This window comes from Thermobia domestica, chromosome 4 (assembly GCF_964235325.1).
Source record: "Thermobia domestica chromosome 4, izTheDome1.hap1.1, whole genome shotgun sequence".
Classification (NCBI taxonomy): domain Eukaryota; kingdom Metazoa; phylum Arthropoda; class Insecta; order Zygentoma; family Lepismatidae; genus Thermobia; species Thermobia domestica.
Window position 1 is genome coordinate 226,799,100 of NC_137457.1, and position 18,025 is coordinate 226,817,124.

General features: G+C 40.3%; 1 protein-coding gene across 1 annotated transcript in view; it reads left to right on the plus strand.

Moving 5' to 3' along the window:
- The window catches only part of LOC145683884 (cubilin-like), a 1,291,374-nt gene that overhangs the window by 441,683 nt on the left and 831,666 nt on the right, over positions 1 to 18,025 (plus strand). Inside the window, exon 17 of the mRNA XM_081755522.1 lies at positions 10,616 to 10,778. Coding sequence (XP_081611648.1) covers positions 10,616 to 10,778 — 163 coding nt within the window. The remainder of the gene's footprint in view (positions 1 to 10,615; positions 10,779 to 18,025) is intronic.

Genomic DNA, 18,025 nt, shown 5'->3' on the forward strand with positions numbered 1-18,025 from the left:
ATGGTAATCGAGATCTCCGCCGCTGAGGCTAAACGAAGGCTACAGCCAAAAGTCAACTTCGGCACCAGTTTCTCTTCCCTTCTAAAGACCAGCAGATCACAAGGTACTCAGACAGTCAATTCTGCTACCCAAACTGACGTTGAGTTTCCCAGTGCGCCAGTCTCTTCCAAGTCGTCGCGTACCACTGCTTCTTCTGTGAACCCAGGACTATCCCGCACGAAGCACCGATCATCATCCGCTTCGCAGCCTAAGCTTCCATTGAAAGATCATTCGCCTCCACGAATTGTTAAGCCCATTCCTGCTTCCCAGCCTCCTGCCGCTCCGACAGCTGGCTCTATCTCGTCTACTCCTACTCACTCCATAACCCAGTTTTTGAAACAGTCAAACAGCCAACCTCACTAAGAAGGAACGAAAAAAACAGCTCCAGGCTCAAGCTTCCAAGACTGTCTCTCCCTCTTCCACTGCTTCTTCTACCAAGGCATCGAAGAAATCTTCACGTACCCAGTCTTCTAACCCACCTGGGGCGAAGAAAAAGAAGCATACGTCACGTAGTCCACCTAGTGATGACGATTCTCTTATGGATGATATGGTGGAGGAGGCGCTCGATGATTTTACCCTTGTGGAAGGCCGTGAAAAAGGTAAGCGCAGTACCTCGCTTCTTGTTCTCGATGCTTGTTGAACATGTCTCTTCTTCAAAGGAATTTAAATGGCTATTCCACTCACTACGAGGAATTTAAGCAGTTATTGACATTGTTTCATCCTACCATATTCTGTCTTCAGGAAACGCATTTTACCTCTACTAGCAACTCAGTTCTCTCTGGTTACACTGTATATCGTCATGATCAGCTTACTGCAGGTCGTGCAGCAGGTGGTGTAGCAATTGGGGTCTCTGATGCTTACCATTCTGCTCTCATCCATGTGAATAGTGCTTTCCAGCTTATAGCTGCTCGTGTCTTCTTAAGACAACCTGTTACTTTTTGTTGTATCTACCTTACGCGTCATGACGTCTTTACTGCTGTCGATCTTGAACAGATTGCCCGACAGCTTCCATCCCCATTTCTGTTTGTGGGTAACTTTAACTCGTACCATGCACTGTGGGGCTCTCCTCGTACTGAGCCGCGAGGTCAAGAGATTGCCACTTTCCTTGACAACACAAACTCATTGCTCCTCAATGATGGCAGTCCCACACATTTTACTACTGCTACTGGTACCTACTCTCATTTGGACCTCTACATTTGCAGTCCTCAAGTTGGTGCCCATCTTACTTGGCGCGTGCATGATGATCTCTGTGGCAGTGACCACTTTCCTATTCTTGTGCATGGTCTTCCGCTCATCCATTCTGCTCCGTTCACTGCCTACAATCTACGTCGCGCAGACTGGGATCATTTTCCCGCCATTTTTCATTTCACTTTAGAACCTCGTTTTACTGTTGATGGTCATTGTGAGGCCTTTCAGCAGAGTATCCTGGCAGCTGCACACGACTCTATTCCTATCTATGCTGGTTCCCGGTGCAAACGGACCGTTCCCTGGTGGTCTGAGGAGATTTGAGACGCTATTCTGGCCCGACGGTAAGCACTACGTACTTTTCATCGTGCTCCTACAGCAGATAATTTGGCCCAATTTCGTCTTCTTCGTGCTCGAGCCCGCTATCTGATTAAGCAAGCTAAGCGTCATAGCTGGCGCACTTATGTTTCTTCTCTTACTGCTGGCAGCTCCATGACAGCGGTCTGGTCGCAAATTCGTCGTCTACAGGGACATGTTTCCTCCGTTGCGGTTCCATCCCTTATTATCGATGGTGTAATGGTCACTGATCAGGACAGTATTGCTGCTGGATTAGATCGTCATTTTGCGGATGTATCCAGTTCTACTCACTACTCAGCTGGATTCCTCACTTATAAACAACGCACCGAACGTACGCCACTTCAGTTCCGCTCTGCAACCGCTGAAGCTTATAATTTGCCTTTTACTCCTGCTGAACTTGCTGCTGTTTTGGATTCTACGAAGGACACGGCACCTGGTCCTGATGGCATCTGTTATGCTATGCTCAGGCACCTGCCTAACAATGGCAAGCAACATCTTCTTGACCTGTACAATCGCATCTGGCTTCAAGACTCCTTCCCCGATGCCTGGCGTGAAGCATACATTATTCCTATTTTGAAGCCTGTTAAACCTGCCACGTCCAGTAGAAGCTACCGCCCGATCGCCTTGACTAGCTGTCTGTGTAAAGTTTTGGAGAAGATGATCAATACTCGCTTAGTCTGGTTTCTTGAACACCATGGCCTCATTTCCAATCTTCAGTGTGGCTTTCGGCGCTTCCGTTCCACTACTGATCATTTGGCGCATCTTGAAAGTGCTATTCAGGATGCATTTCGTCATCAAGAACATCTGATAGCCATCTTCTTTGACCTTGAAAAGGCCTATGACACCGTTTGGCGATATGGCATTTTGAGGCAACTTCATCTCTGGGGCTTACGTGGCCACTTGGCTCTCTTCATCCAGAATTTTCTCCAACAACGTTCTTTTAGAGTCAAGTTTGGAGCTACTCTCTCTGCTCCGTTTCCACAAGAGAATGGCGTTCCACAGGGTAGTGTGTTGAGTGTCACACTGTTTGCTGTTGCAGTGAACAGTGTGATGTCGCAGCTCTCCCCTTCTGTTCATGGGCTGCTTTATGTGGATGACTTTACTATCTACTGTCGCTCACGTGATCTCCGTCTAGTTACTCGCCAGTTGCAGTTAGCGCTCAACCGCCTTCACCGATGGTCTACCACTACTGGTTTCAGCTTTTCACTCACCAAAACACACTGCGTACATTTTTGTCGCCTTCGTCACTGTGCCTATGATCCTGAGCTGTTCCTTGGCTGTTCTCGATAGTCCTATGTGGATCATGTTCGTTTTCTGGGCTTGGAGTTCGACCGACGACTTACCGGGGCTGTTCACGTTCGAGACCTGAAGTACCGCTGTCTCCGCTCCATGAACTTACTACGTTTGGTGTCCCATCTTTCGTGGGGTGCTGACCGTGTGGTGATGTTGCGTCTATATCGTAGCCTCATCCGCTCCCAATTGGATTATGGCTGTGTTGCATATGGTTCTGCTCGACCTTCCATCCTACGTCATCTGGATTCTGTTCATCATCTTGGCCATCGTTTGGCGCTTGGAGCTTTCCGAACTAGCCCTATTCCTAGTCTCTATGTCGAGGCTCATGAACCATCTCTTTCCCACCGTCGGGACTGCCTGCTCCTGCGCTATTACATTCATATCCGTGCCGTACCTGACCATCCTTCGGCCTTCGCCCTTGAGGCTGGTGCTCGCTATGACAGATATGAAGCACGACCTACTGCTACCCGGCCTTTTGGCATTCGTGCTATAGACCTTGGGGCTTCTCTTGGACTCGATGTCCCTGCCATCTACCCATTGGGCCTCCTGCCCATTCCTCCATGGACAGTTCTTCCACCAGTTGTCAGCTTTCATCTAACGCAATTTAAGAAGTCTGTTACCAGCAATCAACAATTTTGTCAGGAGTTCTTCTCTTTTCTGGATGCGTACCGTACCTACGCTGTCTTCTACACGGATGGTTCGAAGCATGAAGATTCTGTTGGCTGTGCCTTCGTCACGGATGATCATAGCGCTGGCTTGAAGCTCCACCCTACTTCCACTGTGTTCACTGCTGAATTGGTTGCTATTCTGGAGACTCTGCATTATATTCGTCGATGCCATCTCCGACATGTTCTCCTGTGCTCTGACTCCAGCAGCGCTTTACATAGTCTCACGGATGTGTCAACTGTGCATCCTATAGTTCAGCAAATTCTACTCTCTTGCCATTCCTTACGACTTGCAGGTTGCGATGTCCAATTTTGTTGGGTGCCTGGCCATGCTGGTATTCCAGGGAACGAGCGTGCTGACCGTGTTGCCAAAGAAGCTGCCCTTACAGGATCTGAGTATCCGTCACCTCTCCCCAGCTCTGATATTCGCCCTGTAATCAACCGTCTTCTCCTTCAGCGCTGGCAGACAAACTGGGATGAGCACCTTCAGAATAAACTGCATGCTATCAAGCCGCGACTTGGTGTTTGGGCCACGAGTTTTCGTCCTTCAAGACTGGAAGAACGACGATTGGCACGATTACGTATCGGGCACAGCCATCTGACCCATGGCTACCTGTTACGTCGTCAGAACCCACCTTCCTGCACCCAGTGTGGTGCATTCCTGACCATCCGCCACCTTCTTGTGGAATGTGTTCCTCTTGCTCCTGAGCGAGCCCGCCTTGGCTTACCAGCTGATCTGTCTACCTTGCTTGGAGACGATGTCCAGATGATCCAGCGAGTTTTCACCTACTTGCAACTTTTGCACGTCTTGCGTGATTTGTGAGTGCATTTCTCACATTTTTTAAATTAATTTATTTCTGCTTTTATCTACCGTTTGTGTTTTTTCATGGTGTTTTTATGCTTCTCATAGCATTTCCTTGCTTTTATCTTCCTTACTGCACTGTCATATTCATTACTAATTATGGGCTGCCCCACGTGTGTGCACCTATTGCCGAGCTGCCCCGGCAGAGAAGATTAACATGCTGTTGTGTACTAACCCGTCCTTGTGTTTGTGTATCGAGCTTGCACATTTCTTGAATGCTATGACATTTTAATTCATAAATGACCGAACACCTTTTACGTACTCCAGACTTTGCTTTTACTTTATTATATCTATGATACTATGCTTTTTTTCTTGGGTACTTCATTTTTCTTGTCAGAGAAGGGTGCAAAAGACCTCGATGTCGACGCGCCCATATAAACAATTTTAATCAATCAATCAATCTTGTTACTATTCGATTCAAAATCTCTTGTCGTCGCGAATTCTGTCGAGGAATCTGAAGCTTAAAATATACAAAACGATAATCATGCCTGTTGTTCTGTATGGCTGCGAAACATGATCACTTACTCTGAGGAAGAACATAGTCTGAAAGTATTTGAGAACAAGATCCTGAGACGAATATTCGGACCCAAGAGGAACGGGAATGGGGAATGGCGGAAACTTCATAACGACGAACTACATAATTTATACGGTTTACCAAACATTGTTAGGGTCATTAAGTCTAGCAGGCTTAGGTGGGCAGGTCATGTAACTAGGATAGAAGAAAGTAGAAACGCTTTCAAAGTCTTGACTGGAAGACCAATCGGAAAACGACCATTAGGAAGACCTAGGCGCAGATGGGAGGACAATATTAAGATGGATCTCGCAGAGATTGGAATACAAAGTAGAAACTGGATGCAGTTAGCTAAGGATAGAAGTCAGTGGAGAAATTTTGTGAACGCGGCATTGAACCTCAGGGTTCCATAAGCCATAGAGTTAGTTAGTTATGGGGCTTTACTACTTGCATTCCCGGCAAAAGTTACCACAACAATACTATGTCTCACTGCTGCGTTCGTTCCGAGATTCTGTAAAATTCCAGAGCGTGGCATGTTGACAAAAGTGTCCACCTCCTGAAAAACAACGCACCCATTCACTGCTCGAATATTGGCCAGACACCTTCTTTCTGAGATGCAGTAATGGATTTTGGACCAGTACACCTTATTTCACGTTCAGACCTGTTACGCAGCAACAGTACAGAGTTTCGAGCTGTACATTACCACATCACCTACATAAGACGCAGGATTACACATCTAAAATTTGATTCCTGTACGATCTTAGGAAGTGGGTCAGGGGAAAACTTTCTCGTGAACCTCTCGTTGGCCGCCAAATTTCAAAGAAATCACACATGTGTAAATTACGTAGAAACTATTGATTTGCGGCCCCTGGTTCATAAGGTGAAAATGTTCCAAAGTATTTGGTCTAGGAATTAATTCGTGCGGTTGGTACGCACACATTGAACCTGTAGTACAAACACAAAATACATAAATACCTTAAGAAAAATATTGTCCATCGCTAGCCACCACTTTCGCCCATCTGTCAGGCAATGTACGGATTCCGTGGCGAAAGAAGTCCTCATCCTTGGAAGCGATCCAGTCACAGACCCATGTTTCGATATCTTCTGAAGAAGTAAACCGCTGTCCAATCAAATCGTTGTTCATGCAATCGAACAAGTAGTAGTCCGAAGGAGCAACGTCTGGTGAATACGGCGGGTGGGGTAAAACTTCCCATCCGACATTTTCTAAATAGGTTTTGACCGGTTTTGCGACATGTGGGCGAGCGTTATCATGTTGAACAATAAGTTTATCATGTCTGTTCTCCCATTCTGGTCGTGTTCTGGCCACAGCTTGCTTCAAACGCATTAATTGTCGTCGATAACGTTCTCCATTCATAGTTTCACCCGGTTGCAGCAGCTCATAGTACACCACACCTTTCATATCCCACCATATGCACAGCATAACCTTTGCACAGTGAATATCTCGTTTTGGTTGTGATGGACCTGGTTCACCTGGTTTCACCCAGGCCTTTTTTCGTTTAGGGTTCTCGTAATGGATCCACTTCTCATCACCCGTAATAATTCGATGCAGAAACCCCTTTCTGCTCTGTCGTTGAAGCAGCAATTCGCAAATGGTTTTTCGTCTTTCAACGTCTCTGTCTTTCAATTCATGTGGAACCCAATGTGACATCTTTTGAATCATTCCCATGGCTTTCAAGCGTCTGGAGACTGTTGTTTGATCAACGCCTAATGCTGCTGCAAGTTGTTCCTGCGTTTGACACGAATCCTGCTCGAGCAATGCTGTCAATTCTTCGTCTTGAAATTTTTTTGGCTGTCCAGCTCGCTCTTGGTCTGCCAAGCCGAAATCACCACTTCTAAACCGTGCAAACCACTTCTGACACGTTCGTTCAGCTAGAGCATGGTCACCATACACTTCCACCAAAATACGATGACTTTCAGTCGCACTTTTCTGCATGTTAAAGTAATGCAGCAGGACACCCCGCAAAAACACTTTATCAGGCACAAATTGCGCCATGTTCACTTAACTACAGAGTGGTGTTGTTGACGCTTTAATCCACTGTCCTATACTACGAACGATACGCGATGACAGGGGTTTGCAACACATGTGTGGATACACGGAACTGTGGGACGCTCCGTTCGTTGCGCCATCTCTTGTCCACCCGCACGAATTAATTCCTAGACCAAATACCTGTAGAATACCCCCTTGCAAGGAATGCATCGATTACTAGTCACCCTGTATAATATGTGATTATTTTATCACGCAGATCCGGTATCCGTTTTAGCAAAATAATGGAAAATGAAATAAAATTTCTGGTTTTACACCCCACGGTTGTGCTCTTTTGCTTAAATAAGAGGAACGATTATTGTAAATTAATGATTGTAAAAGAAATGGTGGAATGAGAATGTAGGAGAACCTCCAGAAAACTAACGGACATAATGTTGTCTATTACAAACTCACATGGCTTGGATCGAGTCAGAAATCAGTCACACTATAGATAAGAACTCTACCAAATTGCCAACGTGACTCGAAGCAAAATGTTGTGATTGTTGTAGTATTTCAAGAACTTTTCACGAAATGGAGGCAGAATGATACTCCAGATAAGTTTTATGGTCTTATGTTTAGTGCCCGCAATAGCACTAGTGTGTATGTATGTAGTGCTGTAAATTTTTCATTGTAAAACTTACGATATGCAAATCAACTGGATCAGATGGAATTTATTGTTGAGTCTTATTTTGAGAAACATTCATATGTACAGTTGAAGAATATTATTATTGAATATATATGTGTTATTGATGAATTTCGTAGAAACAAGAATCATAACAGGCCGTTTATGGCAATCCAAGCACATTATAAAAGAAGTTATTACTATCAATGGTATAGCATACGAGAATGTGTTCTCCAAAACGATTTAAAGACCTTTGACTTCTACCAAAATTTACAATATCTCCGACAATGTTTTACACATTTGTATACAAACACATACAGTGCGTTACACGAATAACACTAAGGCCCATCTCTTGAAGAAACCAAAGCAGATAGAAACATAAAACTTTTTGTAACCTTCAAAGGACATAAGAGACAACATTATGCTGATAAGGTGAATCCACCAAGAGAAGGGACTGAGGGAGTTATTGGGGTTAACTACAAAATTTTAAATTTCAACCCCCACCATGTGGTATCTTGTTTGAAACGTAATCACATGCAGAGACAAGGTTTGGAAACTACATGTGGCCACCGTGTCCCTATTCAACATGGCGGCCATCCGTACGTAAGGTCGAAGTACGTTCCATGCATAACACTAAGGCCCATCTCCTGAAGAAACCAAGGCAGATAGAAGGATGAAACCTTTTGTAACCTTGAAGGGTCACAAAAGACAACATTATGCTGGTAAGAAAAATCCCCCATGAGGGGGCCTAAGGGAATTAGGAGGGGTAACTAAGTACTTCGACCGTACTTACGGATAGCTGCCATGATGGATAGAGACACCATAGCAACAAACAGTTTCCAGAACTGGTCTCTACACGCCATTAGCTTTCAAACCGAGTACTACACGATGAGAATTGCTATTTAAAATGTTATAGTTACCCTCCATACCCCTTGAGCTCACCTCATCGGAGATTCTCCACATCACCATAATATTGTCTTTTATGTCCCTTAAAGAATACAAAATATTTCATGTTTCTATATGCCTTCGTTTTTTTCGGAAGATGGGCCTTCGTGTTATGCGTGGAACGTACTTCAACCGTACTTTACGGATAGTCGCCATGTTGGACAGGGACACGCTAGCGACATGTAGTTTCCAAAATTGGTCTCTACACGTGATTACCTTTCAAACGAGATACCACACGGCTATTTAAAATTTTGTAGTTACACTCCGTAACCCCCTTGAGCGCACCTCATAGGGGGTTCTTCATACCAGCATGTCCTTGAAGGTTACAAAAGGTTTTATGTTTCTATCTGCCTTGTTTTCTTCCGGAGACGGGCCTTAGTGTTATTCGTGGAAGCACTGTGTATTACCATTTTAACACAATATTCTTTTAACTTCTTTGTGTACAGATACAGAGGTAGTACTAAATCCAGGACTTTGTTTAATATTGATATATGCTATTAAACCTATCCAAGTTTTCTCATCTCACGCCAAACTGTCATAGTACTTGGAGTGGATCCTAATGCAGTTTGGAATTGCTGTGTAATGGTCTGGGTTGATGTCTACCTATTACACTTTACGACCCTCTTTTAATTGTCCGCGGTCTCTGTCAGTCAACAGAGAGATCGGCCTATACGCTTTTGTGCTGTACGTGTCCCTTCAAATTTCCACTTCACTATCACATCAGACACAGTGGACCTAAGTATGTTTAGGAGTGTGGAAATCTTGCGTACAGACTTCTGACACAAGTGACACCTAATCACCTGACCACGTTCGAAGTCCGTAAGTTCCGCGGAGCGCCACATTCTGCTTTCTTACCATGTCTAATGAGTACTGAAGTCGCTGATAGTGAGTACCTGGCAGTAGGTGGCAGCACAATGCACCTAATATGAAAAACGTATGTTTTTGGGGGTGTCCGGATACTTTTAATCACATAGTGTATGTTAAGTATTGCTATCTGTTTACCGTTTCTTCAAAGAAGAAAAGTGCAATCATGGCTGAAAACTGCAATGATCTGCACTGCAATCCTCGGAATATGATGATGTTTTCCATGAAGCAATCGTGGATTTTCATTAGTCCAAAAGCGCATATTATGTTCGTTAAGTACACCACCCAAATGGAAGTTCCTCATGAAAAAATTTAATGCTGTTACAGTTTACTGCTTACTCTCTGTCCAACGAAAGAAAGTAGTCTCTGCTACTTGTGATTGTGTGCAAGTTTCTGCACAATGGTGATAATGTACAGATATATATGCAGAGCTGAATTTTTCAGAATTCGTTGAACTGAGCATCTGGATATTCCCAGCTGCATTGCTACCTTTCATGCTGACATCCAGAAACTCCTATGTATTGCAACTCTTATCGTTTTGAGAGCTCCCTCGTGGCTACATGGTTAGCGTACGCTTCTTTGGGGTGGGAGACCCGGGAGCTCATATGGTTCGAATTCCACATTAAACTGTAGGTCCACGTCTCATATAGCTTGTTGCTGAACCAGAGGCTAAACTGTAATCACCCAATCAATTTTACCGTTTCGATAGACTGTTGCGAACACACAGTCCTCTGTTAAGGACGCTTCAGTGATTTTATGCGAATAAATTTTTCATACAATCTACGGATGGTTTTGTTGGAGGGGCCCCATCGGGTATGAAACTATTCTCAAAAATGCCTTTGGATCACAGCCATCGTTGAGTGGTGTAATAAGTTAGGGTACGTTTTAAAATTCAAATGGTTTTTCATACTATACTGTTGCTACTGTTGGGGTGTAAAGGTTGAATTTCGATCCATTTGAAACGAAGAAAAATGGATCATTTTGTGTACTCTACTAACATGTATTTTTTTTAAAAAATTAGTTTAAGATATTTTCGCAAATATTTTAGTATATCTGTAGCAATAAGCAGATACACAATTTAAACTGATGTAAATTTTTAAGTGCTTCCAAAGTGTGTATAGATCTATGGTAAGAAGCTATTCATCTCTGACTGTATTTATCTATGACTTTTAATTTCTATTTTGTATTAATTATATATTTAAAAATATGCTTTGCACTTCTTAAACAGATTCATGATGGAAGGAGCGAAAGTAGTCCCATACTGGAAAAATATTGCAATTCGACGTATCCAGCGCCTTTGGTATCTTCTTCACGTTATGCGTTTATTCATTTCCACTCAGACGAGTCATATACAGATCATGGTTTCTTGATCACTTTTGCAGCTATTCCAGGTATGTCATTTCCGATTTCCAGATAGCCAGATGAGTTTCACTTTCAACAACTGTTTATTTATTTATTGTTTGCACAAATCAGATAAACAGAAATGTAGCTTAATGATATTCACTTGTACGTACTGACCTATTATTTTATACCTTAGAGCTTTCTCGCGGCTAACAGTTCGATTTCAAAAAAAAAAACTTATGTGGCTCGGGTCCCTCATTAAGTTGTAAGTTCACATATATTTTAGTCCCATAGGCAGTACCATGCCGTAAGGGGGTCCAGGCGCCGAAGTAAAGGGCGCAAAATTTGAGAGCAAAAAAGAAAGGAAAAGGAAAGAAAAAAAGAAAGAGGAAAAATTACTTGGAATTTTTGGTATGTACTTAAATCCTCTTCCTGCTTTGGGAAGTGGTTCTATAGTGTTACTCATGTTAAGAAAGTGCATGTGCACTTATATAAAATGGAAGTAGGAAAGTAATAAAAAATGCTCAAAATCAAGGGAAAGCGGGGCTTATTTTTGAAAATTTTACTATGCTTCGTGCCAACCGTGGCGGCGCTTTGCTACTGATCTCTCGACCTCACTCATAATAACGGGGGTGCTGTCGTATACTATCGCCTCGAGCGCTGATTTTCCACAGTACGGCACTACCCGTAGGTGTAAAGGAACGATATCATTCAAACAAACAACTAAACACTAGTAATTTGTACAACGTTGTTTTGAAAATTAGTAAAAATTCAGGAAAGTAGATATAATGTTTAAACATAAATTTTCACATCATTTGTAAAAACATTACCATCGTCCAGCTGTTGCACCAGTGCTTGAAAAATATTTAACTAGTTTGAAGGAATTTAATTAAGTTCTATGAATGCATATTGGAAGATTTTAGATTGAAACAATCTTGTATAATTTGCAGCAAAATAAATATTCTGGTGTTCTTTTTTATACAACACATAAGACATTTCTCATAATTCATTTCAACGATAAAAGGTAGAAGCAGTCGGTTTAAAGAGGCAACTATGCACAATCATTTCAATATAACTAACTGTAAAACTAGAAATCTGTTTTGTATTTTAACCAGTGGCTAGTGATGTGAGGTGGAAAATTTTCCCCTAATTTTTTCCGTTCTGAACAAATATCAGCGATCAAGTAACAATTCCTCATTAATAGAGTCCGGACTTTTATGTAATATCAACCCCTAAATATGTACGTAAATATGTAACAAAAATCGCTTAAAATGTAAGAAATATGTAACATTATATAAGAATATGTAATATTACATATATTACATATTTATGAAAACGTAATATTAACACGCGTATGAGTATGCAATATTTAAACGAATTATGGAAATAAAAAGGAAAATCTACTACACTTTATCCTGCTTAATGCAAGTCCCCCAATGAAGTGAAATGCTAGAACAGCTGAGACAGCCATACGTCACTGACGTGACTGATTGCAGGATAAAAAAATCAGACGCGAATGGAGGAAGATGTGAATCGGCTAGAGAGAAACAGGAAAGCCCCGAGAAAAGCAATGCATACGGCATTTGTACGTCAGAAATCTCATGTAATGTGGTGTGGTCCCGTTTCAAATCTAGAACCTTTTACACTAAATGCGCATCCGTCACCACGGCCCAATTTTGAAATGAATTATACGCAATATACAAATTTAAATACTAAAAGCAACTTAAGACGAAATGTATTGTTTTATATATATTTATTTCATACAGAGAAAAGTAGTCCTATGTCTTTTAAACAATACCAGCTGAACAAAGATTGAAGAATATTTCCACTAATGGACATTTATAATTTGAAATAAAGTACTTGCAAAAGATGTGCCTGTAGTTCAACTGTGTGTTGTTGCGTAATGGGTTACAAGGTTCATTTCCAAATGATCAGAAGTATAATTTTGTCGGCGATCGGATAAAATATTCTTGTATTCAGAGAATTATTTTTCCACATCACATTAGGTACTAGGAGCGTATTTCAACAGGGGGATGTAGTTGGGGGAAATATCTTCAGAGGTGGATCTTGTTTCACCACTGAGAATCTCACACACTGCCAATAGGCTGTCATAACCCGGGTTTCTTTCCAGCACTGCATTTAGTTTCTTTCGAACTTTTTTCCTACGTCTCCACACGCACCTTGCAGCAGTCTCTTTGCATCCTCTATGATTTCCATGGATTCCGGAAGAGGCCGCCCAACAGTCTCTTGCTTTTTAATGCTTGTAGGTAGCCAACCAAAATTGCTGTCTATGTATGTGATATCACACGCTACTTTTGAGTCATTAAACAGTTTCTGAGCAATGCCAACTGACACAGCAGGCTCTGATAGAAATGAATGAACAACAGGCTTAATTTTTTGAAAATGTTCATTGTAGAAATGTACTGCCAGTATCCAAGTGCCCCATCCGGTAAGCACAGTTTCCGGAGGAAGTGGCACGTCTGGCAGTTGATCTCTGTAAACTTGAACACATTGTGGCGCCTTAACAAACATTTTTCGTGGAAGAAACTAGTTGATTTACTTCGCAAAAGTTCTCTCACCTCTTCAGCAACACGCTGAAGAGCATGAGCCATATAGGTGAAATGAATTAAGTGAAGGTAAAAAACTGTAAGTGCTCTACCCGCTTTTAACGTGTACGCTACATTGTCTGTATAGAGAACAAGGACTTTTTCTTTTTGAACTCCTCCCGGCCACAATACTTTAAGATCATCGTTTGCAAAGCGAGCAATCGTGGAATAATTCGTGCCTTCCAGCAATGTACTCGCAATAAGATAGGATTTAGATGGAGGATCTTCACTTAACTTTCCAATCACTAAATTTGCTACATAACGTTCCAAAACGTCTGTTGTTTCGTCCATAGAAATCCAAATATAGGAACTACCTTTTTTCTGCTCTAATGGTATCTACAGCTTCCCTATAACAAACTTCGAGAAAACACTTTCGAAGAGTGGATTCGTCAGGAATTCGACGCCAGTACTTCCCCAGAAAATTACGGTATTTTGGCACTTGAACTTTGTTCCAAGGAATGTTTGCTGCTATCATTGCTTGGCATAAGTCTTTGAAAAACTCACTCACTGAAGTATCTTGATGTATTTCTGTCAAGAGTACTTGTTTTTTTCTTTTTTCTTACAGTTCGAAAATTTTTAATTCTTGCAACAACTTCGTACATGTTGTTATAACTGGGATTTCATTGAACATCATTTTTTTTATCACACACTTGGCACACCACCACTTTACCGTCCGTAGCAAACGCATCATCGATAGTTACCCAGGGCCGCAATTTCGCGGATAAACTTGAGGCAACCGGAGCCATTTCTAACTTCGACGGTCAATAAAGAACACGTGCGTTTTTGCAACTGCAATACTAGAGTACTGTCCTCCTGTCATTTAGTTGAATAAGCGAAGTTCTTTGAAAGCTTATGTTACCTGCTATGATATTGCCATTGTCACCAGCTTATTGGAGCGAACTCTTGCAGTAAATTCCTGGAAGCACACTAGCATACAGTTTTAACTTGAATTACAGGATTTGCTTTCATCATTTTTTCCATCCGACCTCCGATAACAATCAAATAGACTTCATTTTAGGAATTTCCTGGCCAGTCGGCTGTCAGGTACGTGATCTGTCTTCCTCCAAAGTTGAGAATAAAGGGCGCTGCTAATGTACCCCGGAGGGAGGACTTTTACTTGTTTCTTCTTATATTTCTTTTGTTATTCTATTCTTATCAAATTCTGCGAAACATGGTTTGACAAAAATAAAAAGAGAGAGATATCTCTTTTTCGATAAAGAAACGAAAAGACAGACATGACAAAATTGAATCTAGATGCAAGACTTGCACAGTTGGAGAGTTTATTTTTTATTTTAAATTAAAATTTCAGTAAACGCAAAATTTTAAGACTGTTTTAAGTAAAAAATATGTAGAAATCATAGAAATGTGTAATATTGGTCAAAATATGTAAAAATATGTAATATGAAACTTGAGTTGAAGCACCCTACAAGTGTGAATCACAAACATTTAAGGATTTGACGAACCTATATATGAAGGAAAAAATATGTAATTACATATAAATCCGGATATTACTCATTAATCATAAAATTGATTGACTTAATGTACAGAAAATGTTTAAAGGTTTAAGATCGTTTAAATAATTTGAAAATTTTCATGGCTCAGAAATTTTCAATTACTATGTAGGAACAAGTGAAACAATTTTTCAAGAATCGAAAGATTTTCCATCGTGTATGGAAAATTTGAGAAACATTTTATAAGTAGAAAAATTTTCATGATTTTGAAACAAAAAAGTAAAACAACTTTTTATGAATCGGAAAGTTTTATTTCTCTGTAGAGACAAGTGAAAGGAATTTTCATGGATTTGGCAATTTTCATTATGATGTAGAAACAAGTGGAAAAACTTTTCATAATCCGGACAATTTTGAATATTATGTATATCGATATTAGGTGGAGAATTTTCCACTTTTTAACTGCATATTGAGCTATAAAATTGAATTCCTGTAGAGGAAAGTTAGATAGCAACAATTGTAGTTTTTCAATTAACTTTGAGGAACCGGAAAAGTTTCTAATATTTCGAGTTTGCAAGTAAAAACTTACATAGTGTTTCTCTCTCCCTCTTTCTCCGTGTGTGTGTGTGTGTGTGTGTAATGTGCAGGGAACATAAATCGAGTTCGTAGAGTGCAAATATCCCATTTCATTGTTTAAAATGTAACAAGAAAGCGAAAAGAAATCTTTGTGAATTTATTAGTTATTTCAAAAACGGAAAATTTCATTATTTTTTTATATATATGCCTGCAAACTGCATAAAAGTTCCAGTTCCTTACGAAGTTTATTTGTAACAGAAAATAAAAGGAAATACTTTGATTTTATTGTGCTTAAAGGTATGTGAAAACATCGTCTTACGCGTATCAAATTAATCGAATCGTTAATTTTCACTTCATGAAACTTTTATCAGACAATATTTATTACAAATAAATTTTACGGTTAAACAACGATGTAGAAATAAATGGAGTATGTTATTATGAATCGGAAAATTTACATCACTGGCAGTGGCATAGCGCTAGGAAACACCAGAGTGTCCAGCATCCACTATTTACACACAAAAGAAGAAAGTTAAAAAAATCGTAGCTACTTCGTTATACATATAAATGGTTTGGTGCCACATATTAAAATTGCATGCAGTGTAATTTTCACTTATTGATGCAAAGGTCTGTCATCTCGCCTGGACAAGCGGAAGCACTGCACATGCGCATTGCTCGTGTAGATATTTTCCATCTTTCTTCTTGTCGTACACTCAGCTATCAGAGTGTCCAAGAGTTGCTAGAAACATCGGGATTTTTGGCAAAAGTTTTTTCCTAGAATTAGAATGCGCATGTATAAACACTTGTTTTCTACCCTTACTCATCCAATGCAACCCATGGTTTTCCTTGATTAGACGTTAGAAGCTGGCGTATTTCAGAATTACCAACTCTATCTAATTTTACTAAATTGAAGTTTTCTGTACATACATTAGGAGTAGTAACAAGAACATATAACAAAATTGATCACTTCAACATCTTTCACAAGCACGTCTCTTGCAGAAGCGATAGTAAAAAATAGTTAATTGTAATCGTAATTAAAGGTAAACTATTTAATTTCTGTCGCAGATACATTATATACTCTCACATTACTGTGGTATGTTTCTACCTCTGCTTAGAAACACTGATCATAAAAAGTTAAGAATAGGAGGTAATATGTTATTGTTCTTGTGTTGTGTTTTTCATGTGGAGTGAATCATTGGTGCATTATTTTAGTGAAGAAAGTATGCATTTGTGAGTAAGGGACACAGTTATGGAAAATATTCGGTGCTATAAGATATTGTATTTTCGAGCAAACGGTGACAGTGATAAGGTACCAGAGATTAACTTGATAGAAGTTTGATTAACTACTGCCGTATTTCACTTGCCCTACGGACAATACTACTCTTTGAAAGGTAGACGACCTGTTTCAAAGCTTTTCTTAAGAACGACAGCTAATAACCATTCGCGAACATTTCAATCTTTGTTGTATGATAGGTTTCCTGGGCTTTCTGGGAGCTGTGTAAGAAATAAAATGTTCTGTTTCGTCTTTATAATGTTTCGAAAAAGGAGTCAGAGTGGAGTTTCTGATTTGGGTAATTTTATAAAGAAAGTTGTGGAGCATGAATCATTGAAACAACATTTCCTACATAGTGAATCTTGTTAGAGAAATCTCGGATTGAGCATGTGATTTCAGAAGCAGTCCGTCTCCAAGCCATAAAGCATAATGAATTAGTGGCTACAAATATAAGTATTTTAAGGAGACTTATTCAAGCAATTGTTTCCTTAAGTAAACAGAAATTAGCCTTTAGTGGTCATAGGGAATCCGAAGGTTCTGAGGATAGAGGCAATTATGTAGAACTCTGAGGCCTGTTACTTCAAAGCGAATTTTCTATGCGAAAGTAGTTGGAATCATCCACCGTATTTAAAGAAATATTGCCAGATGTTATTTTAAAAGAAATATTTACTATTGTCCTTAAAGTAAATATAAAATCTGAAGTTGAAGACTGCTGTTTTATATCAGTTCAAGCATATGAAATTTCAGATGTCTCATGCAAAAGTCAATTGAGCATAATACGAGGCCTGTCTGAAAAGTATCCGATCTTCTATGTTTTCGGAAAAGTAAATGGCACTAGTTGACCATACTTTCATATCTTTTGTCTGTAGGTGACGTGATTGTCAATTGCGTCTACTGTTGTAGAGGAGTGGTTAAACAGTGTTGGTCACTGAAAAAGGATTTAAATTCGCTCAAGCTAGTAGCACATGATGGAATTTTCATTCCAGAACAGTTTCAAGAATTACAAGATATTTCAGCAAACACTATGAATTTTTTTATAAATTGTTGAGGATAAAGATTCAAAGTGGGATAGTGACACATGAACTGTGTTTTAGAAATCAAGAGACACATGGATAACCCAACATTTGCATATTTGCTGCATGTTTTGCTCATATTGACCCCCTCTTCGGGCTCTTGCAGTCATCAAATGTGAACGTTATAACATGCCAAAATGAAGTAAGTGTAGCAGTAAAAGTATACTTATTGGCAACTACATTGAAAGAGCTGCCAGCTCTTCACAAATTTGACCTTAACAGCGCACAAAGAAATAACTTAAGGGCACTAACGTAAGTTCTTAGGTTCATAGATTGTTCAGATAAAATTCAGATTCGAAGATTTTCCTCGGCTTTCCTCGAATT